The 25,186-nt window shown below is 36.3% G+C and overlaps 2 protein-coding genes across 11 annotated transcripts in view; both read right to left on the bottom strand.

Moving 5' to 3' along the window:
* Positions 1-25,186, bottom strand: part of AHI1 (Abelson helper integration site 1) — a 209,617-nt gene that overhangs the window by 143,402 nt on the left and 41,029 nt on the right. For all 10 annotated transcript variants that reach the window (XR_005782694.1, XR_005782695.1, XM_040449106.1 and 7 more), the window contains 7 exons: positions 22,862-22,994; positions 18,820-18,943; positions 12,046-12,275; positions 9,886-9,992; positions 6,883-7,001; positions 4,014-4,144; positions 1,944-2,084 (listed from right to left, as the gene is read on the bottom strand). Coding sequence is in view for 8 of the 10 variants with exons in the window: in XM_040449106.1 (XP_040305040.1) it covers positions 1,944-2,084; positions 4,014-4,144; positions 6,883-7,001; positions 9,886-9,992; positions 12,046-12,275; positions 18,820-18,943; positions 22,862-22,994 (985 nt within the window). In the remaining 2 variants the exon portion in view is untranslated. The remainder of the gene's footprint in view (positions 1-1,943; positions 2,085-4,013; positions 4,145-6,882; positions 7,002-9,885; positions 9,993-12,045; positions 12,276-18,819; positions 18,944-22,861; positions 22,995-25,186) is intronic.
* Positions 7,469-7,987, bottom strand: LOC121013422 (40S ribosomal protein S12-like; the record flags this gene model as incomplete). Its single annotated transcript, XM_040449113.1, has 1 exon — positions 7,469-7,987. A coding segment is annotated over one exon (471 nt), but the record flags the coding sequence as incomplete, so codon positions are not given.

Raw genomic sequence — 25,186 nt, 5'->3', positions numbered from 1 at the left:
AAGGCTGTCAATAGAACGAATGAAAGGGGAAAAAACCCTTTTTTTCAATTCAATTCCCTTTCACAGAGAGATGCTTACCAGCATATTCAAACCTAAATTACCACAAAGTCAAGTATATATGGGTTAAATGAATATGGTAACAACCCATTTTACCTTTTTCCTTGTTTTAATATAGTCCTTTTCCATACATGAAGTACTTTCCCAGTTCCCGACTCACAGATTCCCCACAAATGGCTCTCTTAGGTGGCACAGGTATTAAACAGTAGTGGTACCACTTACCAGATCAGGAAATGGAGCTTCAGGAAGGCAAGAGGCTTGCACCAGGTCACTACAGCAACAGAAAGGAACCTAAAACCTCTGTTTTTGAATTCCTAAAAGCACTTTGCTCTTTCTACTGACATTTCTAGAACGGACTTCTTAGTCTATGTGCCTACTGCCTCAAAACCAAACTGGCAAACCCAACTGGGCTCATCTAATGGAAACCCTTGATCCATGACCAAAAATTACTGAATAAAAAAAGATAAGAGTGGGACTTTCACTTGCATGTGTAGTGAAAATTTCCAAAGCCTAAAGAAAAAGCACATTAGGAATTAAATGAAGACTGTTGTGAAACCTCTAAAGGTTCTGAGGAAATAACTGTGCTGCTGATTTCTGTACAACAGTCCCAGGTTAAGAATAAGTGCCTAGGTGTAACTCTCTTTCACAGGAAGATTTAGAGTTGGCACAGAGAAAGACCTGTCTCTGGATACATGTTTGCACCAGTCACCAGATTTGAATATGCATTAGAGAAACTGGTTACATCTTGGTAAGATTTTTAAAAATAAATTTCAATTTTACAAATTATTTTCTAATATAATTTGCCTGGAATAGCATAATAATAATAATACCCATTCAGTGATCAACAATTTCAGGCTTAGAACTGTTTAATAATTTAGCACATATCACAACCATTAACAAATAACCAATTAACGCTAACATTTCTGTGTGATCTGCGTGAACACAGTAAATGTAACCACTTGTATTTCATTTAAATTTAAAACTCTTTGCCAAATAATCCCACATTCGTGTTACCTATAATGGATGTATTTGCACACTTATGCATTTATGACATTGTATGTAAGCCATCCTAGCTTAGCAAAAACAGTGAATGATGATATATGACATCCTAATCAAATCAGAAACTAATAAAGACCATTTATTTTTGAACAAGATTTAATATATAAAGAAAATGGAACTGTAATTTTGGGAGTGACAGCACTATCAATGCAATGTAGAACGATGAAATCCTAATTTCAGGAAAGAAAATAAAGAAATGTATGAAATACAGCATAAATCCAAATAATTCTAAGAATGCTACATTATTCCTGAAAAATGTGTCCAGAATCTTTATTTTTTCTCAGAATGATGGAGCAGTGTAATTTTAGAATAAAAAAAGACATTAAATTTCCAATTCCAGATCTTGCTTTACTGACACTTGATTTTTTTGCCTTCCTTTTAGGTTAAGAAATTCTTGAAACTATAACTTATTACAACTATGTGCTCTGGTGAAAAACAGAAATATGAAATAAGAAATTAAATATTCAACCGAAAACATTAAAGATCCATATTTCCTAAATGTTATTTACCTTTGAAATTTAGTTAATACATTCTCAAATAATTTTTAGGTGAATTTGACTTGTGATGACTACCTTTCTATGATTCCAACAGAAGGGCACAACCATTTATGTGTATCTTCGCTGATATTTAAACTCCATAATGATAGTGCTTTTGGAAAAATAAACTGTTATAATAATAATATAATCTAATCTGTTTGGGTCTTAAAATATATTTAAGAAAGCTTTATTAATACAAAGGTTGATAGTCTTTACAGAGTTCATGATTCTTGGGTCAGTCTAAAAGTAAAGGTTACTCGAAATATTCTTTACTATCAGCAGTGAACTTACCATGGAAATCATAAATATACAGAAGAATTGGCTCATTCTGCCCAAACGCACAAAATGCAACCATATTTTCAAGTGGGTGATAAGAAATGTCTCGAATGGGTGATTTGAATGGCAGGTCAGAATACATCGCAACTTGTTCTCCTAAATAAGAAAAGACATTCAATCATTTGTACTATCTCAAATATCTCTCATTAGAAGATTATTCTGCAACTTATTAAAATAGTTACAGTATATAATAAAGCTCATATTATTTACATGAGAACTTCAAATAGTTAAAAATAGTTGAATAACTCTTAATTTTTTTAAAAATGTTTATTTATTTTGGAGAGAGAGAGAGAGAAAGAGAGAGAGAGAGAGGGAGGGGGAGGGGCAGAGAGAGAGAGAGACACAGAATCTGAAGCGGGCTTCAGGCCCTGAGCTATCAGCACAGAGCCTAATGCAGGGCTCAAATGCACGAACTGTGAGATCATGACCTGAGCTGAAGTCGGACACTTAATCGTCCAAGTAACTCTTATATTTATTTTTCATCCCGTTGGACCTTTTCTACTTTGCAATTCAACCTCTTCAATGAGGTTTTCCAGGCACAAAATAAAAACAAAGAACTTACTAGTAGAGAAGTATCTGACCCTGAAATCTGACAGAGCTGAGCAAATGCCAACTAACAAAGAACTCAGGGAGAACTCATACGGAACTGCAGGCTCTAAAACTGAAGATACTGTTTCGCTGAGGGAGATCTGGTGGGGAATAAATTTTTCTATTTTTTTTCCCCCAGAGACTGAGATACCACCTGCTTTAAAGATATATCTGATTATTAATCGCTAAAAGAGACCTACAGTAGAGGCCTAAGGAACCTATGAAAAACAGAACTCACAAAGCAAAGAATCTAGATCTACTTATTGAAGGAGAAAAGAGATTTAACACTTCCAAACCGATCCTAAAGTATCGAAACATGATAAGAAAAAAAAAAAAACAAAACAAAACACTAAGTGAACTGACTAGTCAAAAATGTTAAAGAAAAGATCGAGAGACTGTGGATTAAGGCGGGGCACTTGTGATGTGAACCAGGTGCTGCGTGTAAATGCTGAATCACTAAATTCTACATCTAAAACTAGTATTACGCTGTATGTTGACTATCTGGAATTTAAATAAACACTTGGAAAAAAAATCAAGAGAATAAGCACAGTGAACCAAATACTACTGATTAAAGATATTTTAAATTTTATAAAATCTCTCAATTTAGTGCTAAGAAATGTTTATGTGGTTTTAGCTTTTCTTTTGAAAAGCAAAGGTGAGGCACAAATGAATAATTAATTACAGTAATTGAAGTAAATGGTGTTTTTTTTTCTTTTCTGTTTTAAAGATTTTATTCTTAAGTAATCTCTACACCCAATGCAGGGCTTGAATTTACAACCATGAGGTCAAGAGTTCCATGCTCTACCAACAGAGCCAGCAAGGCGCTGCGCCCCGCCCCGGGTAAGTTGCTATTAAGTTTCAGACATCAAAACTTTGACAGGAATATGTTTGTTTCTAACAAAAATATATTATAGATATGAAGCCATTTGTATACTCACTTATATTCCAAATTCAGCTTATAAATATTTTGTATTTTGCATTATAATCTTAATTAAATACTTCTCTTAATATAGGATAGGGAATATAGTCAATCATATTATAATAATTTTGTATGACACATGGTAACTACACTGATCACTGCAAGCATTTTGTAATTATGTAACTGTTGAATCATTATGTTTGTCATACAGCTTAAACTAATATAATATTGTATGTCAACCACAATAAAAAATACTTCTCTTAAGATTGATAATATCTCATTATAAACATTGAATTATAATGTGAAAGATATCAAAACAGTAAAGAACAGAATGTTAACACAAATTTAGACTGCAGCTTAGTTCCATTATCAGCTTTCCCATTTCCCATTTTGATAAACATAATTGAGAATCTGAAATCAGAATTTCCTTGAAAATTATTCCAGAAAATGGTAGTTTTCACCTTTATTCAAAATAAAAACAAACCAAAAAATATTTTTAAGATAAATGAAATACTTACCTGTTTCTGGGTTCCAAACGTATACTATACCATCCTCACTTCCAGCAAAGAGAAAAGTCCCACATGGTGTCAAAGTACTATGAATCTTTTCCTGATAATTTGCTGCACCTACAAATTTCCTTGCTGCTAATCTATAAACAAAAAAGATTTCACACATATAACCATGGAAAAGACTGGTGGTTAAAAAAAAAAACACAAACCCTTTTCTCTTAATACTTCACTTGCATTTAACGATTTTTGAGACTGTTGCATGGGAAATATTCTATGATGGATGTAGAATAAAGAAGAGATAGTCCCGGAGGTCAGGGAGTTTTTAATTTAGCAGGACAGAGAAGGAATGCATCCATGTAAAACAGAAAATGGATACAGAAAGTGCCATAAAAGAACAAAAAGAGTACTTTGCAGATTTGGATAAAAGTGATTATTTCTAGCTATGCAGAGAGAGCCTATATTATAGAAGTAGCATTTGAGTTGGTTACTGAAAAATGTACAAAATTTTATACTCATATTTTTTCCAGGTGATAAATTAAAAAAAAAAAAAAGTTTACTTACTTTGAGAGAGAGAGAGAGAGTGTGCACGAGTAGGGGAGGGCAGAGAGAGGGAGAGAGAGAATCCAAAGCCCAACAAAGGGCTCAATAGCATGAATCAAACTGTGAGATCAAGACCTGAGCTGACTAAGCCACCCATTTACCACCCCATGTGATAAATTTTTAAAATCACACAATGCAGAGTTGGGACACTTGCAGAAATATTAGATAAAAATATAATTAAATCATCTATTAAATATGGTATATAACTTTCTAGACTTTTTCGCTTGTGAATAATAACTAACATTATCTTAGTGCTCACTATGTGCCAGGTAGACACACAACTGTCCCTGATTTAACAATGACTCATGAATAACGGCACTCTGTCAGAGTGTATAAATTAGGTATTATCATTTTAGTAGGTATGTATTATATCAAGTCTAAACGTACCTTAAGAAATCTTCTACTATGAGACAACAGAATATTCCCAGCTTTCTCCTACCATGAACACGATTTCTATGAACAAGCTTGTGTAATTGTACTTTTTCCCTGCTTTATAACTATTTTCACATAAATTCCCAGACCTGAGGTTACTGGGTCAAACATTTCTAGAGTCCTTGCTATACGGTGTAATGTTTTAAGCACTTTGCATGTGTAAACTAATTTATTCCCTGCAAAACCCTTACAAATATGGTATATTATTTCCCCTATTTGAATGAGGAGGAAAAGAGAGGCACAGAATGGTTAATCAGTTAGTCAGGGATGGAAAAGGCAGTATTTGACTCTAAGCAGTTTGCCTCTAGAGCTCAAGCATGATTCTAAGCTGAATACTACATACTACTTAAAAAGAGAATAACCAAACTTCTAAGGCCTGACCTTCTAAAATGTGGCTCTAATCTCTACTTCTAAAACTCTCAGGGCTCCTAGGTGACTCAGTTGGCTCAGTGTCCGGCTCTTGGTTTCGGCTCAGGTCATGATCTCACAATTTGTGGGATCGAGCTCCGCATTGGGCTCTGTACAATTCTGTTTAGGATGCTCTCCTGTTTAGGATTCTCTCTCTCGCTCTCTCTCTGCCCTTCCCCTGCATGCATGTGCACCCTCTCTCAAAATAAATGAGTAACCTTTAAAACCAAAGAAATTCTCTCTCAGCACTCCTTATCAAGAAACTTATGCTTCTACAGATTTACCCACCTTGCCTCGAACACAACTTCTATTAACCTACCTCTGAATTTTATTCCAGGCTTTTCATGTTTTCCACCCTCCTGACAACACTTCTATCTTCTCTAAATTCCATCCATCCTTCAAGACCGAGCTCAAAGGCCAGCCTCTCCATAGAGCCTTTAATAGAAGACTATAGTAGACCTATCATCACCTTTACTATTGCCATGAAAGATATAATCCTCTTATTATGTATTTATCTTCATTAAAAAAAAAAATACATATCAAGTACTTACTATCAGCCAGGTATAACATAGGTACTATGTATGGAAGAAGAATAAGCAGATTCCAATCCTAGAAGATCTCACAATTTAGCCTCATTAAATGTTTTGTGAGTTATTTTGGAGGCAGTTCAACTAGATTATAAACTCCTAATGAACTCATTCTGCTAATCATTCTCTCATAGCACTGATGTCAGTACCCTGAACAGCTCCACATAAACACTGAAGGCCTGAACAGTTAGCCCTAAAAGATAATTGCAGAATAAACTAGTATAGACTACCACATTTTCCTTTCAAAATACAATAGTGACAACTAACAGAACTAGCCTTCTCCTGTTTGTTTTACAAGTACTATTAACACCAAACAAGAACCATCAGAAGACCATGCTGGTTTGTCCAGAATTCCGCTTCTCTGCTTTTAACATTAAGGATATTTCCTTTCCTTATTTAGAAATAAAACAGAATAAGAAAAACAAGGACATGTTAATCAAAAGCCATCTCATTCTGTTATGGTAGTATATCAGAGTACTACGCTATACCAGTATCTTAAAAGTAAAAGATATCTAAGGCAGAAGTTTCTTCTTTTTTTTTTTTTTTTTTTTTAATTGTGACAACAAAGAGCAACTGACTATATTTCTACTTCAGAACTATTCACATTTGAGCCAGAAAACAATTTGTTGTGAGGTGGGGGCACTGTCGTACAAACTGTAGGATGCTTAGCAGTATTTCTGGTCTCTATCCACTAAATAAATACTAACAGTCAAAAATGCTTCCGGACACTGTCAGACGTCCTCTGGAGGGAAAACTGTCTGTTTAAAAACTACAGCTGCATTTTATAAATATGAATCAATTCATTTCTTATTCTATGAGTGCTTAATCTGTCAATACTGAAATATACTTACATTCGGAGATCCATAATTCTCAAAGTACTGTCTTTGGTATGGATTAACAATCGTTTTCCATTGGGATGAACCTCCAAATAACTTATGGGAATCCCCTTAAACTCACTCTCTTTAATTTCCTGAAATGATTAAAAAAGATTATAAAATATTAGCACTGAACAGTTTATTGAATATGAAGCCTCTTTTAGAGTACAAAACTAATTTGAAGAAGTCATTTTCAGTTATAATTTAAAGCGCCCTTTAAAATTGCTAGCCAAAGAATTCCCAATGAAGGTTGAAAATAAAGCTGATAATATGTATTTTTTGACTGTTATATACGGCTACACTTAATTAGCATTATTGTAGTATATCCCCAAATAAAAAGCACTTCTTAAAACATAACTTCTAACATTGAATTTTCTTGCTTACCATCATATAAGAAAGATTCTAATTTTTATAACTTCAAAAGTTAGTACGGAGTTAACTTTCAAATTCTATTTCAGTATGAGATCATTTTTTCATGTACTTATTTCCACTTTATCCTGAAAAAGGTATGTTATTGGCATCTTATTCTGAGCTCATTTAATTTAGATTGTAGTTTTAGGGATTTTTTTTTTTTTTTTTTTGAGGAACAAGAACCAAGATTTTTATTTGTTCAATTCTTGCATTTGGAGTATTCCTCAATGACATCCTTGGCCTGAGACTCTCTGCCACAGATAGTCTTAACCACCACACAACTGCAACCAACCACTTTATAGGATTTTCCCTCCCTGTTAATTTTACAGAGGCCGACCCATTCCCCCAGTTTCCCGTCATCATCAACATTAATGAGGTTGATTTGGTGTTCAACACAAAGGGCCTCCCCACCAACTTGACACACAGAGAGAGGCTCATCCCAGTTGGATGCAAGCAGACAAAGACGGGCTTGACGCGTGTCTAAGGCTTTGGCAGCTTTGCAAATTCCACGTGCTAGGCCACCGTGGATGAGGGTGGTCTTCAGCACCTCCTGTAAAGCAGTATTAACGTCCATCACACCTCTAGCAGCAATGCCTTCCTCCGTGTGGTGGTGATTTATGGTGGAGCCAAATCTAAAGTGCACCTGAGCCTCCAGGATTTTTTTTTTTTTTTTTTTGATAGTTATTTAAGGCAGCCATGGAAGACTCCTGGCTAATGATGTCAAGAAAGTCATACATACTGAAGGAAAATCTGCCTGGATAAGCCTCACAAGAAGAATTACTAAAGCAAAACTGCTCAGACTAAAGTCCACAGAGTTAACAGAAAGTCTGCTTTAACCTGCAGGCAGAATTTGGAATTAGCCTTCATGTCCTTCGAGGCTCCGACATTATGTTTCGTCGCCAGTTCCTAGAGGGGTCTCCTCTTCAGGGGCGGTTTGGCACCAGCTGGAGTACAGAGGGCTACAGTTCTGAGAAAAGCAGCTGAGCCCACGCTATCGCTGTCTGACACTGAGACCCACCGCTAGCTCCTTTTTAAAAGTTACAGAAAAGAGCCAAACACTGACAGCACAGATGGGGGTTATACTAATTGAACTACAACAACTTGGGGTCAGGGATGCACTGTTAGGGGTCTGAGAAACATTTACACAGATGCAAAGGTGCAAAATCAAAAACACAGAGCTGTCTAACAAGTTATGTTAGGCATGAATTTGACAAAAGTGCTAGCAGGTCTAGCGTTTGTAGTATCTGTTAATGATTTCCTTTATAGTTTTCTTTATCGTACTCATCTTCAAACTAAAAACGCCCTAGTTCTGAAGCCCATGTCCTGTAACAAGGAGTGTGTGCAACAGCACACGGACACTTCATCTTAAGGGACCGCTGAGTATAACCTCACATGTCTCACTGCTGGCTGAAGAGAACCACATAAGAAATCAGAGTCTACAGTTTGTTCTAGGGCATTAGCTACTGAAAGACATTGCAGTTCATTTCCTGACTTTTTATTTTGGACTGTCTCAAGTAACTACCAGGCTGTCGATTTTGAAGATAAATTTGCCTTTTAGCTACTATACTGAGGTAAAGAAACACACGATATTTAACACAAATAACAGACTTCGCATTCTACATGCAAATTACTGGAATAGGTGACTTTGGAGTTTTGCCAATCCCTCAGGTATATAAGAATTAGAAAGTTCTTTTCAAAGTGTGTGAAATTAATCTACAACACGAATTCCAAGCCATCAATCATTAATCTGAGAGAGTAGATGAGAATGACTAAAAATAGAACAGTTTTTTAAACAGATCTGATAGATTCAACTAAAGTTCATAAAAATTCTTTTTCACTTAGAGTGTCTTTACTTCAAATGAGGACAACTGTTATAAAAGAACAAAAACTTAAGAATAAATTATAGCATATTAGAAACTATATCAACTTATACGAAATTCAGGTTTAAGAATTCACTTTGTATTTTTAACTAAAAAGTACTGAATACGCACCAACAAAATTGCTTAACATACCAGCCACCTTAAAAACACTCTAAAAATGAAAGATTATTCGTTTATTTCTGACTACTTAGCAAAGTTTAAATGAAAGCAATTAGTGATTGAATAGTAGACCCCACTCATAATTACTTAATTTTGATTACATCATTGTGAAAGACACGACTGTTAAAATGTTGAGCATGTTGTTTTTAGAGTGATGTTATTGGGTCAAAAGAAAGAATATGAATAGCAGATAACAGAAGTTATGACTTAGAGACGGTAATATTAACATATGCCTCATTTGAGCATAATTTCAGTAGTGGATCACTGAACGCCATATCACAAATTAGGGTTCAAAATAAGGAAGTGAAGTCTGACCAAAATGAAAATTTTCACTAAGTTGCTATATCACCAATTAGCCATCAGGAAGACTTGATAATTAATCAATGATAGCTTGCAGGGACTGAGAAAAACTTCACTTTTTTTTGAGAAGAGAGAACAGAGTGTCCTGACATCATGTTTTTAAATTCATGTGGTTCAATTTTTTCCAATTTCTTTAATTAAGCCCTAAATATGAAGTATGATTTTATACCTTATTTACACTCCAGTGATGCACTGAATGTGGCACATCATTAACTCTGACATAGGTATTCCAAACAACAATCACCCCTGTGCAATCTCCTGAATACATGTGATGACCTATTTAAAAAAAAGTAAAATTACTCTTTTATAAGTGCTACACACAGGTAGAAACAAATAATATGAAATTTGTAAAACACAGCCCAGTATAACAAAGAATCAGAAGGGTATTAAAAGGTGTTTTAGTGAAAAAAAAAAAAAAAGGCCAAAAACCAAAACACAATTTTTAGTCAAATCCCAATGATCTTTAAATGAATTCTTCACTCTACCAAATTACTTTTGACTTATTTCCCTTTGTCACTTACTTGAACTTGAATACAAAAAGAAATGAGCATCTTAGTGCATTTGTATATGGTTCAAATTATAAAGCCAAACAAATTATTTGAATTATCCAATATGTCTGTATTGCTCACTTTCATTAACCGGTATAATCTGTTTTGTATTCCTGGAAAAACACCTATATTTTATACATACTTTTAGCAAAGTGCCTGATACCAGTAGAAACTCAGTAAATGATCAGGGAATGAATAAAATAATAAGTAACAGGTGCTTCAGTTTAACATACATTCTTAGAGTCAAACCCTCTCATAGTTGAATGGAACCTCAGAGACCACTGAATTCAACTTCACACCCACTCAGGAATATCTACCACACCATAATGAACAGACAATTGTCTAGCAACTGTGAACTTAATATTTTACAAAGCAGCTATTCAACTGATGAACTACTCTGTACACTAGAATGTTCTTTCTAATTCTGAACAAAGAATATCTGCCTTCTGCAGCTTTGGTCCCATCTCTACCTACTGGAAGCAACACAGACTGACTTTCTTTGTTTCACTTAGTCAAATATTTGAAGAAATTCCTTCCTCTTTTTATAATCTGGGTTACTTCTACTATGACAAAGTTTACAGACACCTTTCTATCCTTGGTTGACTTTTCTAAATGTGTTCCAATTTTTTAACATCCTTATAGTTAAAATGAATATATTAGCAGTATTGTCATTTTGATCTGGATCCCACACTAATTAATTATAGCTATAGTCTGTATATCCAGCGTCTGAAATATTGTGAAGGTATATACCATAATCATACAGATTTTGTGAGGAATAAACTAGTTTACACATGTAAAGTATTTAAAACATTAAACCACATAGCAAGGACTCCAGAAATGTTTGACTCAGTAACCTCACATCTAGGAATTTATTGTTAAGAAAATAATGGTGCAACAAAGCTTTATATATATATACATATATAAACATATATGTATATATATATATAAACATACACACACACATATATATATATACATAAAATTCGTATTCATAGACATCATGTTCATGATATGAGAAAGCTGAAAACATTTTAAGCATTGCCAATAATAGAAAATGTTTTTTTCTTGAAAATTTCTTCAGATACATTTAGACGACTCTATAACATATACCTATTAACTGTTAGCTGAATGCAGTGGTGCTCAGTACACAGTGTAAATACAGGTTTCTCCCACTATGTATCTAATATTCTTTTGGTATTTCCCGTTCTTCCTCATTTTAACCCTTTCACTCAAAAGCCACTTAAAAAAAAAAAACCTACTGAGGGGGCACCTGGTGGCTCAGTCACAGTTAAGTGTCCAACTTCCACTCAGGTCATGATCTCACAGTTTGTGGGTTTGAGCCCCCATTGGGCTCTGCACTGACAGTGTGGGGCCCGCTTGGGATTCTTTCCCTGCCCCTCTTCCACTCACACTTTTCTCTCTCAAAATAAATAAATAAATCTTAAAAAAAAACAAAAAAAAACAAAAAACCTACTGAGGGGATAATCACCAATCCAATGAAATCTATCTATGAGATTTGATATATGACTGGTTCTCACAGTAAAGATTAGTTGCATATAAATGTTTAGGAATTTAATGAACTTAAAATTACAAACAAAACTCCCTCAGTGCTAAATCTGTGCCTACATCTACCATATGATCTGCAAAATACACGTATATAAATACGTACAATTATCAATACAAAAAATCCCTCTCAAACTTAAAAAATTATCTTAGTGAAATAAAATTAAAAAAAAATTCTTCATGCAACTATCTTCCATTTGGAATATATTGTGACATACCTTCAACATCAAAACAGAGAGAGTTGATGAAACTCCTGTGTGTGTCAAACTGTCGAATCAATACGGCAGGATCCTCTCTCATATCAACTTTCCATATCCGTAGCACGGAATCATAGCACCCTGTAACCACCACCTCTTTCACAGCGGGATGGAATTTAGCCGTGTAAACAAAAGAAGGATGAGGCAAAACTCTGAAAGAACTGGTACTATTTATTTCATTTTTCCAGATCCTGGAAAAGGATAAAAAGTTATATATTGCTTCTGAAATGCACAAGTTTCTAAAACTTTCTCTAAAAACACAGCCAATGGGACTCAAGTAAGCAATGATAACAACCAATGGTAAACTAAATTTCCTAACAATCAAAAATAATATGATCAAAGATTTGATGGCTGGGGTTCTTTACATTTTGACAAAGCTATTTCTTAGTTATTATGAACCATGTTAATTTGTCAACTAATTGTAACTATACTGTAAAATGAAAAATCATATTTGGATAGGTCTGTTTTTCTTAAACATACCTACTTTTGTCATTGATTAAATACACACTGTATAGTTGGTAAAATACTGCATTTAGTACATTACACACAAAAAATAAAATCTAGGGAGAGCTTTAATTATCCCCCACTTAGGTTGTGTATACTGCTTTTGCAAAGTGCTCACTGTAGAGGTTTAGAGAACAGGATACTCCATTAACCTTATATATGTAATTTCATAGCATAGATAACATGATCTCAAAGACTTAAAAGCCATAATGAAATAACTGTATGAATACTTGCATAAGATTAAAATAATTATGATTTTTGATAGAAAACAGACTACCTTACATTAAATAATCAACTTATGTTCAACACTCTCGTTATCTCTTCCTATAAATAATGGACAATTTTTAAAAAGCAGTGTTACTGTCACTGCTACAGTCTTGACAAAAGAGTAAATCTCCAGCGTTAAAATTGTTATGTCAGAAACTCTGCAATTCTAGTCAATGTGTAAAGATTGGAAAAATCTAACAACAGACAGCTACTAAATGAGTGTAGAACACTTTTTTTTTTAATTTGACTAAATTACTAGAATTAGAAAAATATATTAATTTTTTAATGAGGGGATTTACAGTTCATTCTTTTAATTACTACCTAAGAACTAAAGTAAATTAAGTCCTTTTCAAAATTATTGAAGAAAGAAAAAATATGGTTGCCATTTAAGAATAACATTCTATGCATTTTCTCAGCAGCTGCTTCAAATACAGGATATAATCTTCAATTACTAGGAATCCAAACTAATGATGAAGGAAGTGAAAGAACATGTTTTCAAGTAAAAATAAAGCATGTATGTCACTGCATAAACATTTTTACCATAGCAATACTTTCAATGAATGCATGCTGCATGAAATAGAGTACTTAAAGAACAAAATCCTTAATTTGTGATTAATATTGTGAAGATTGTTTAAAAGATGAAAATTTCAGTTGCTTGCTAAAAAATCTCAGTGGTATAATCTGAAATACTATATAGCGGATAGAAATGAAGCAATCATACCTTAAAAACAGCTCAATTAAAACAGACACAGCATTTTGGGGCACTTGGGTGGCTCAGTCGGTTAAGCGTCTGACTTTGGCTTAGGTCATGGTCTCACAGTTCAAGGGTTTGAGACCTACATCTGGCTCAGTGCTGACAGCTCAGACCCTGGAGCCTGCTTTGGATTCTGTGCCTCCCTCTCTCTCCCTGCCCCTTCCCTGCTCCTGCTCTGTCTCTGTCTCTCAAAATAAATAAATGTTTAAAAAAATTTTTTTAAAAATCCAGACACAGCATTTTAAAATAAAAATGAAGCTTTTTATGTGAAGACCTAACTGGCGTGAATGATGGCTTTCATCAAGCAAGCAATGGTTGAATCCAAGAACAAAAGAAACATATTAATGAGTCTGGGGGAAAAAATAGGCTAATCACAAAGAACAAGGAGATACTCAAACTTGTAATGACTAGATGAGCGCACAAAAAAAAATTATTACAGCTGGGTAAGAAAAAACATGAAGTTAAACAGTATGTGGGATTAAGGGTGGCATAGGGACCTATGTGCCTAACTGGAACCATTACACATGGGAAAAACTGGATTATTTTAGGAGTTGCCGGTTAGAGAAAAATACAAATTATCTGGATGACAGCTAAAGATTTTGGTTAAACTTACATGGCAGAGAGCTATCCAGTGGGAAACAGTGGTACTCAGGAGACACTAACATGTGGTGTGGATCCCCAGGAAGATGGAAGAAACAGCCAGAGAAACTCATCCCTCTGCCACTCTTGGCATTAGCAACTCTAATTCTCTTCCTTTTGACATTAGCTTATTCATTTTTAGTAGTCCTTACCCCTTTCAAAAACCTTACTCTTTTTGGTTCTAGTCACAATGTTTCTCTCTTCATTCACTCAGTTAATCTTACACATTAATATTTTTATGATGCTAAGAGCTCTCAATCAGTATAAATTTCAAAGCTACAAAAAGAAAAAAGTATACTGTACTGCAACATATTATGTGCTGTGTGGAAAAATCCAAGAGTCTTCAAGAAATGGTTAAATCTGAGCTGAGTTTTAAATGATGACTATGAGCCCATGGTGGCTCATAAAAGGCACTTAAATGTTTGTTGAGTCACTGAGTTGGGCAGGAAGGCTAGGAAAAGGGCATTTAAACACATGAAGAGGAGGCAAGGCTACAGGGCACGGGGATTTCAAAGAGGGTAAGATACTAAGGGCATTTCAAAAGACTGTGTGGGTGAGGCTGAGGGCATATAGCAAGTGCACAGGACAAGGATGTAGGGTCAATGAGAAACATGCTTGTTATGCCATGCTAAGGAACTGGAACATTTTTTTTCTTTCTTTCTTTCTTTCTTTCTTTCTTTCTTTCTTTCTTTCCTTTTTCTTTTACAATTTTTAAAATGTGTTCACATGTCCTCATGTGAGCAGGGGAGGGGCAGAGAGAGAGAGAGAGAGAGAGAGAGAGAGAGAACCCCAAGCAGGTTCCATGCTGTCAGTACAGAGACTGACATGGGGCTCGATCCCATCAACCTGACCTGAGCTGAAATCAAGAATTGGATGTCCAACCAACTGAGCCACCCAGGCGCCCTTGGAACTGGAACATTTTCAAAAGGGTGGTGGTAATCAAAGACTTCTGAAAATCAAGGCATTATGAAAGATGGTTTTGGAAAGATGGAGGAACAAAAGACTGAACAGTGGGAAAGTTCAGCACCAATAGTTTAAGAGCAGATAGCAAGGGCCTGAATGAAGGTAACACCAGTGAGGACAGAAAGAGTGTGACAGAATGGTGAGCCTTTTAGAAGGGTGAACCGACAGACCGTGGCGCTGCTTGGATGCAGGGAGGAATGGTGGGAAGTAAAAAAAGAAATGAGGGCTCCCTGGGTTCCTGGCTCAGGAGACAAGGTGGATAAGGATGCCATTAAAAAATCCACAAGTGGACTAAAAGAGGAAAGCAAAGTTTTGTGATTATCAGCAAGTCTGATCTGAGGTGCCACGGGACAGTCCAGACAGAAGTGTGTAACAGAAAGTGCAATTCAGAAAAAAGTGGGCGCTAGAAGTCACTGCCTATGACTGAGACTCCAAGCCAGGAAAGACGAGAGAGACCAGGCCGAGCACCCCAAACCAGGGAAGATGACAAGAGGATCCCAGGAATAAACATCTACAGAGAATAGGCAGAGGGGCAGGGAATGAGAACTGGCCAGAGTCACAATAAAAAGGAAACAGAAGAGGTTGTCAAGGAAACCATTAACTGAGAATATTTGAAGACTGGTCAATAATTAAGTACTGCAGTGAAAGCAAACAGGATAAGGACCAAAACTGGCCCTGGGATCTGAAAATCAGCAAGTGACTGCTGACCTCTTGAAGGTTTATCTAGCAGAATGGGAGTGAAAGCCAGACTAACTGGGTTGGAGTAAAGACAACGTGCATAGAATGCCCTTGATGGTGTAGAAAGAAAAATAATGTGGTAGTCTGGAAAGGAGAAAGAGTTGAGAAAAAGATTTCTTAAGATAAGAAGATGTGAATGTATTTTTAGGATGACAGGACAAAGTCAATAGACAGGAAGATAGTGAAGAGACAAGAGGTAGGAAACAGGGCTGCAGACTGAAGGACTGAGATTAAAAGCATAGATCAAAGAGTGGCCGGAAAAAAGTGTCTTTATTCACATTTTTGTTAAGGCAGCAGACAGAGATAAAGATGGGTACACTGATAGACACTGGGTGGAAAACCAGGGGGAAATACAGGAAGTGCGTGTCTGGCTTAATTTCACTGTAAGCTGAAGGCATTCAGCTAATGAAAGTGGGAAGATGTGACTCAGTGTACAGAACCTGAAGTGCCTTGAGGCCTGGATATGCCGCCAGAGAAATGAGGGGAAACAGCTGAATTTTGATAAGGAAAAGGATTGTGCAGCTGAGATGAGAGCTCAAGTGATTTTAAGACTTACAAATCCAGTCAGGCCTGGCAGGGTTATAAACTGTTCTCTAGTACAACCTGGCATCAGACAGAATGGCTATGCCGAGAAAACAAGCAGACCACAGGTTGTGGAGGATAACGTAAGGAGGGACGCATAGCAGGTTCCCAGCTACACAGGGAAGGAAACCAATGCTCACCAATTACTATCTTTTGCATTTAAATATAAAGTAAACAGTAATGATAACATCTTAATCAATTAGACATCTTATATTAAAAAGGAAGCTGATAAGACTAGTAAAAGAAGGGATCCAGACGCAAGGAGTATCTGCTACAAAGTGTGTTAGAAAAGCAGGAAGCAGAAGAGTGAAGTCAGAGGGGATCGCGAACTGCTCCAAGTATCAGCTTCTTAGTGTATAGAAAGAGTAAGTGTTGGGAATGCAAGCTGGTGCAGCCATTCTGGAAAACAGTATGGAGGTTCCTCAAAAAACAAAAAATAGAACTACCCTACGACCCAGCAATTGCACTACTAGGCATTTATCCAAGGAATACAGGTGTGCTGTTTCAAAGGGACACATGTACCCCCATGTTTATAGCAGCACTATCAACAATAGCCAAAGTATGGAAAGAGCCCAAATGTCCACCGATGGATGCATGGATAAAGAAGATGTGGTATATATACACAATGGAGTATTACTTGGCAATCAAAAAGAATGAAATCTTGCCATTTGCAACTATGTCGATGGAACTGGAGGGTATTATGCTAAGTGAAGCTAGTCAGAGAAGACAAAAATCATATGATTTCATTCATATGAGGACTTTAAGAGACAAAACAGATGAACATAAGGAAAGGAAACAAAAATAATATAAAAACAGGGAGGGGGACAGAATAGAAGAGACTCATAAATATGGAGAACAAACTGAGGGTTACTGGAGGGGTTGTGGGAGGGGGGATGGGCTAAATGGGTAAGGGGCACTAAGGAATCTACTCCTGAAATCATTGTTGCACTATATGCTAACTAACTTGGATGTAAATTTTAAAAAATAAAAAATAAAATTAAAAAAAAAAGAACCTCAGTGATTATCAGCCAGAGTCCCATTAAAACGAAGGGTGTTTGGAAAGTGCATTACAATTCCAAAGAAAAGGCCAAACTGCTCAAACTCTAATCTTAAAAAAAGTTCTGAGAATGGAAAAAAAAAGAAATAATAATTTTTTATGTGCACCCACCTACATTTGTTGGAATCAAATTAAATGACATCTATAAAGGCATTCTGAAAAGCTGCCTAATAATACATTTAGAATACATGCAAGGTAGAGCAAGCAGCTAAAACAGTGTCAATGGCACTTCACAAAGTAGTTTTTAAAAATGCTACTGTGATACTTACTAGGTTGGAAGGGGTTAGATTATTTCATGACTGACATTCTGAAAAATGCAAATACTGACAATCTAGAAAACTCTTAAAACATGAGGTGCATATTCACTTACAAGTATCCCCTGCTTTTCGAAAGTCTGCATTATACCACTTTGCTTTTGCCTAAGACCTGTATTAGTACTTTTTGGTTTGTTTTCACTAACCCAAAGACAGCTGAAGAGAATTTTTGCTTTGATGAAAAAAGGAGAAAAGCAAAACTAGGGTTCAGCATCTGTTTTGCAGTGAGCCCTTACAGAGGCAGCACACACCCCAAGCAGCGAGTAGCACCGTCAAGCTCTTCCCTGGAAACCACACTCAGCATCTCCACATTGAGCTGCTCTAGCTCTGAACTGTATCTGTGAGCATCTCCGCTTTATCCCAGTTTATTGTGTGCATCCATCAGCAAGACATGTTCTTTGGTATCAGAAAAGTCCAAGAGGCTATTTTTAGGTCTGGGAACACTCAAAAACTTTTCCATATACATTAACAGTAATTACTTCTTCATTTTATTCCATTTTTGTCCTAGGAAAAATTTCATAGAAATGCCATACTTTTGGAGAGCAGAGGAAACCTTACTGGCCCTTACAGCACTGTGGCCTGGCCCCTGCATACAGCTAACAGTGAAGACAGACCCCTACCATTAAGAGCTTATATTTTGGGGAAAAGATCAATTGTTTAATAACCTTATGTCAAAGTATTAATCAAACAGTGTACATAATGATCAATGAAAGACACTGAGACCAAAAGTATTATACATTACCTAATACACTTAACAAAAACATCTTCAGGAAAAAAATTTTGCACTACGACTCATCTAATCAGTCTGTAGGATGCATCTCTGATAGTCGCTTGATCATCCAAACATAACTGATGCATTAGTTACTTTCCTCGACGGCAAGCAACATACAGAAGAAGTACTTCTCAAGGATACTAACCTGGCAGTGCCATCAGATGAGGCAGTAAGGATATAGCGATCGTCATGTGACCAGCAAAGATCATAAATAATATTGAGGTGGCCACACAATTCTCTCATGAAACGTCCAGAAGGAATTTCGTATACTAATGAAAATATTCAAAAATTAGTAGGTTTCCAGGACAGAGACTCTCAATCCAGTAATACATAAATACATAGTTTATGATAATCTGTATGTACATAAGGTAAGCACTGCCTCCAAGAATATTATCACCAAAGATATTTTAGAATAAAAAATTTCAAAGTCTACTTAAAAAGTTTTTCATTTCCTTTAGACACAAGAATTTCCACATACAAAATTTTACAATATGCTCCAATTAACATTTATTCTCATCACTTCAAAGCAATTTTTCTAGTAATCTTTGACAATCATTAATCAAATAATAAATAACATTTAAATTGCAACTCCAAAGATTCTATAATTTGGGCTTTCATGAATAAAGCATTAATTTACTGAAAATTAAATTCCAACAGAATTTTAATTCTTTGAGGAAAAAATGTGAATTGTGCTATTGTCAGAAAAAATTTCTAATACTAAAATGATTTAGTAAGAGAATTAACAACGACCCAATCTGATTAAAAGGCATTGTGGTTTTCCTGTAAGTTAGGTTCACAATAAAATCTTCCAAGACAATGACTGAATTTAGAACAACAAAGTGTGCAAGTCTCTACTTCCACCTAGTGGTAAAACCAATCCCCTTTAAAATACTAAGCAGAACAGAATTACTTCCGGAATAGCAATAGAAGGACTTCCGAATATCTGCTCCCTGATAAAAACAAAGAGAACACTGCCAAAATTATCCAAATTAACTTTTTCAGAACTCTAGAAATTAAACAAAGGTTTGCAACAATATGAGGAGCATTTATTTAAGAAAAACAGCTGAATCTTGGTAAGAACCTGAGCTTCGTGGTGTTTTAACTTGCCGTGTTCCCATTCTCTTCCCCCAAGCTCCAAAGGAGCTTTAAAAATCAATAGCCTCACAACTTAAAGCCAGCAGCATAGCAGCCACAGGATGAGGCAGAAGAGGTATGAAGCTCCCCCAAATCCCCATCCCCAAGACTCACTACTATTAACACAGTCTAGCAGTTCCCTGAAAGTCTCCATTCTCAGGGCTTGGCTTTAGTTAACTGGGCTCAGAGCATGCTCTGTGCAAACAGCCCCGACCCTAGGGTACATGCTGAAATAATCAGTGGCATAGCTGTCTGAGGCAGTGATGCCAACTGAGGCTAAGAAGAGGCTGAGCAAAAAACTTAAAAGGAAAACACTGAGAATGAGATGTCCATAGGGGACTTCAAAAAGACCCAACAAACTCCTGGGAATCTAGCAGGACATGTACATGTGAGTGAAAGACTCTAGGCCCTCTCTCTGGCTGACCTCAGGAGGCTCTGTGCAAACATAAAGTGAAGGCTATGGCAGAGTTGCAAACTGCCTACCACAACATGTTAAGAGTACATCCCAATGCACACACAGATCCCCTTGGCAAAGGCTGGGTGATCTGCTCAGTCAAGACATTTAAAAATCTCTAACCGTGGCTGACCACCAAGTTAAGTGAGCAGAGACTTCAGAGACAACAACAAATCCTGGGTGGGTGGGTAGAGAGGAGGGGGAAGGAAAGGAATCTGATTTCCTGAACAGCCAAACTGTAATAATATCTACTTCTCAACACAAAATTAGGGAGACATGAAAAACCAAGCAGTCTACTATGGCCATACAAAGAAATGAGGCAGTCCACAGAAACTATCTAAGAGGAAGCCAAGATGTTGGTATTTCTAGACAAAGACTTTAAGCCCACTTTTACAAATATACTCAAAGATATAAAGAAAACTATCCCTAAATATTAGGAATAATTCTCACCAAAAAAAATACCAACAAAGGGACAGAAATTATATATAAAAAAACCCCAAAATTCTAGAGTTGAAAAATACAATAATGGAAATAAACAATTCACTAGAGGGGCTCAATAACAAATCTGAACTGGCAGAAAAACCAACAAACATGAAGATAGGTAATTTGAGATTATGCTGTCTGAGGAAAAGAGAGAAAAAGAATGAAGATAAAAGAAGCTGCAGGGACCTGTGGGACACCACCAAGTGTACCAACAAAGAGATGACAAGTCTCAGAAGAGAAAAAATAGAAAGGAGCAGACAGAACAATGTGAAGAAAGAAAGACTGAAAACTTCCCAATTTTGTGAAGACATTAATCCACACATCTAACAAGCTAAATAAATTTCAAGCAGACACATCATAAGCAAACAATCAAAAACCAAAGACCAAATTCTTCTTCTGTTTTTTGAGACTTAAGCAATAAGTACGTCTAAATTTATACAGCATTTTGCACAAGTTGTTTTTAAGCATAAAGTAACATTTGTCACTGAAATGTTGAAAACATAAATCAGAATGAAAATAATTCCTTCACTGCCCGAAAGAAATAAATCACTATTAACACTCTGGAGTATGTTTCTTAAGAATCTTTTCTCCTTCATGAATAGGTTTTGATGAATTTTTAAAATAGCATGGCTATAATAAAACTACACAAAAAAAATCTGTTTTTTTAAAACTAACATTTCATGAAAAAAATATTTATTTGATTTATTTAACATTTAATATTTATTTAAAAAATGTTAATCAAGCCAATTAGAAGTCCCTGCTGAAAGAATAAATCTGCTAAGAAATAAACTGTGTGAGACTGAGGGAAGTTCAACACTACCTAGTGCTTTGGGCAGATGCCCATAGGGAGTGGGTTACTTCCTGCTGAGGAAGCTGTCATAATTATGCAAGAAATAAGGCAAAGTAGGGGCACCTGGTGGCTCAGTTGGTTAAGCATCAACTCTTGATTTTGGCTCAGGTCATGATCTCGTGGTCCATGGGTTCAAGCCCCACCTGGGTCTCTGCTGATATGTGGAGCCTGCTTGGAATTCTCTCTCTCCCTCTCTGCCCCTCCCTCACTCGCTCTGTCTCTCTCAAAAATAAATAAATAAATATTTAAAAAGGTAAAAAAAAAGTAAGGGAAAGTACTTAATGCCTTTAAGTCTAGAAGAGATGCTCACTTAAAAAAGATCTCTACTGTTACAGAAAATTTTAGTATGGTTTTCTCTATATTTTTTAAATGTTTATTTTTGAGGGATAGAGACAGTGCATGAACACAAGCATGCACCTCCAGAAAAAAGGAAGAGGGAATCCCAAGCAGGCTCTTCACTGTCCGCGCAGAGCCCAACATAGGGCTCGAACTCATGAACCATAAGATCGTGACCTAAGCAAAAATCAAGTGTTGGAGGCTTAACTGACTGAGCTATTCAGGCATCCCAACAAGGTTTTCTATATTTTTTTTAGAAGCAATTTGAGAGTGGGTTTTGGGCCACTGCTGACTTCTCTACCATAATGAGAAGTCGTTCTCTAGATACTCCTGAGCCAGATGTAACCCTTCTAATGCATATGAAATTCAAAGGCTTTCATAATTTAAATTATCACTGTTACCAACTGACCATAATGGACTAGAATTCCTCATGAGATTTATTAATGCCTGCACATTTCTAAATTTCTATTTTAAAACAGAAAATGCTTACAAAAATCCTCCTGCATGTTTTAAAAGTAAACTTACCATCCTTCATTTGGTCATTCTCCCTACTCCTGAACTTAAATTTTATAGAAAGCTGTAAAATTATTGTTAAAAAACTGGAGGATTGGGCGCCTGGGTGGCGCAGTCGGTTAAGCGTCCGACTTCAGCCAGGTCACGATCTCGCGGTCCGTGAGTTCGAGCCCCGCGTCAGGCTCTTGGCTGATGGCTCAGAGCCTGGGGCCTGTTTCCGATTCTGTGTCTCCCTCTCTCTCTGCCCCTCCCCCGTTCATGCTCTGTCTCTCTCTGTCCCAAAAATAAATAAACGTTGAAAAAAAAAACAAAAAAAACTGGAGGATTACTCAAGTTAAGATTTCAAGAATTTTAAAAACTAAACAATGTCGTCCACATAGATTTCGATCAGATTAAACAGGCAGAATTATTACTCACAAATAATCGGATATCCGTCCCTGCTAGCACAGGCTGCTGCTAATATTCTTCCGTTGTGAGAGAAAGCAAGACAAAAACATCCTCGTTCTCCTGCATTTAGTGAGAAGAGGTGCTTGTTTGGAATACGGCAAGCCTAAGAAAACATATATTAAGAACAATAAGAAACATTAAAATATGAAGGCTAGTTGTTGATTCAATTACTAAGTGGTAGAGCTTTATTTTTTTTTTTTAAGTCCCTCTACTGTGATGCAGAGAAAGAGAAAAGCAAGTAAACAGAATGATGGAAAACTATAGTAAATTATTTTACTTCCTAAAGAGGGAATCAGTTCTCCATAAAATAAAGTCAATTTATACTCAATAAATTGAGTACTAGCACTTAATTCACCTAAACTACGAAGCAATAATGCCATTATCTGGTACTCTAAAGTTGTCACTACTGCACAAAAGATATAGCCACGCACAAAAAAATGTCATATCAGATCTTTATTCCATGACACCTAATAAGTGATATTTGCTGAACCACAACTAATTCTGAGACCATAAATGCCTTATAGGGTCTAGCTTAAGCCCAGAATGTATGAATGCTCATTTTCTCTCTTTTTCTCTCTTAAAATCATTTGTGGCTGCCTTCCGAAAGGTCCTCTAAAGTAATCAATCACCTCTTGTTGGTTTCTTCTTCATTAATTTTATTAAAATTTCTTCGTTAATTTTTATGAATTACCAGACGAACCCAAAACTTTCCACGTATAATATCTACTGTAGAAAATACTACTTTTATTTGTCCTAATTCTACTTCTTCCAAACTTTCGTGAGCCTTAGTTCTTGTTATTCTGAAATTCAATTAAACATATATTGGACCCTTACTATATGCTACGAATGTGGTACTACCTCACAAATGTCTTTTAATATGTTCATCACAGCACCCTGTAAGTAACCATTATTTCTACATACAGTTAATAAGGATTATTCAGAGGGTCAAGTGCAACTTGCTGGGCCTAGTCAAAGACTATTAGCTCAAGAGTCTGCCTTCTGGACAGGTACCAGGTGCGTCACAAGTAGCACCAAGATTCAGCAGCATTATTAGCAGGCAGCAATACAAGCAGCTACTAGGAAAGTGGAATGTTCAACAGACATTTCTTAGGTGTCAACAAGGTAGCGGACACCATGCTACCCATCTTTGCCCTCCATTCTCCATCCACACATTTTAGAAAAGGAGGGGTGATAAAAAGAGGATAAAAATTGAAGGAAAAATCAGGAGGTTTTATAAGCACTTGCTGCCGGCAGTAGATGCGGCTGAGGAAAACTCTGCCACACCACCAAAGTAAAATCACTGAAGCTACTACAATTTTCTTCGTATGACCAGGGTTTGGCACTGTACTAGAGAGGCGCTCAATGAACAATTGATAATAAAGCTCTTCCACATCTTTGACTCTTCTCCCTTCTTCCCTGTCAGTCATTAAATTATGCTCATTTTTGTTCTATCTTTCTCTTGTATTCATCCCATATTTTTCCTTTTTGTTACCATTATCCCAAGGTTAGACCCTTTTCCCCTCACACATTAATGACTGCAACTGCCTTGTAGTGGGTCTCTCTCATTCTGATGTATCCTACCTCAAGATCTCCAACATGCTATGCCAGAATTAATTTGTTCTAAAATATGGTTATGAAGTACTACTATACTTTTCTCCTACCCAAAAACTTTCCATTACTTCTCACATCCCACACAGTCAAGTATTGGGCTACCATTAGTGATACTCTACATCGTGGGCCCAATCAATCATACCACTTTATCTCTTATGCAAACTGTGGTTTCCAGCCAGCCATTTTTTAAAAAAAAATGTTTACTTATTTTGAGAAAGAGAGGAAGAGAGAGCACAGGGGAAGGGCAGAGAGACAGGGAGAGAGAGATGCCCAAGCAGGTTCTGGTCAGCACAGAGCCCGATGTGGGGCTCAAACCCACGAACTGCGAGATTATGACCTGAGCAGAAATCAAGAGTCACATGCTTAACCTACTGAGCAACCCAGGTGCCCAATCCAGCCTGCCAAATTTCTGAGTGCCTGAATACAAGAGGTCCATTCCCATTTATTTACAACTTTGCCCCCATATTGAAACACCCTTCCCTGTCCCTCTTCACCCACCCCTAACTTGGCTGCCTTTAAAGTCTATTTCAAGCTCCCCCAACCTGTGGAATGAACCCTTCTTCCACCACTCCAGCTCACCTTCTTCATATCTGCAATTCTCAAATTGTTTTAGTTTCAGGATGGCTTCAGAGTCTTAAAAGAATTTTGAAGACCCCAAAAAACTTCTATGTGGATATAACCATA

This window comes from Herpailurus yagouaroundi, unplaced genomic scaffold, assembly GCF_014898765.1.
Source record: "Herpailurus yagouaroundi ecotype Mexico unplaced genomic scaffold, PumYag 198, whole genome shotgun sequence".
Classification (NCBI taxonomy): Eukaryota; Metazoa; Chordata; class Mammalia; order Carnivora; family Felidae; genus Herpailurus; species Herpailurus yagouaroundi.
The sequence above is the reverse complement of the archived record's forward strand: the minus strand, read 5'-3'. Positions and strand labels throughout refer to the sequence as shown.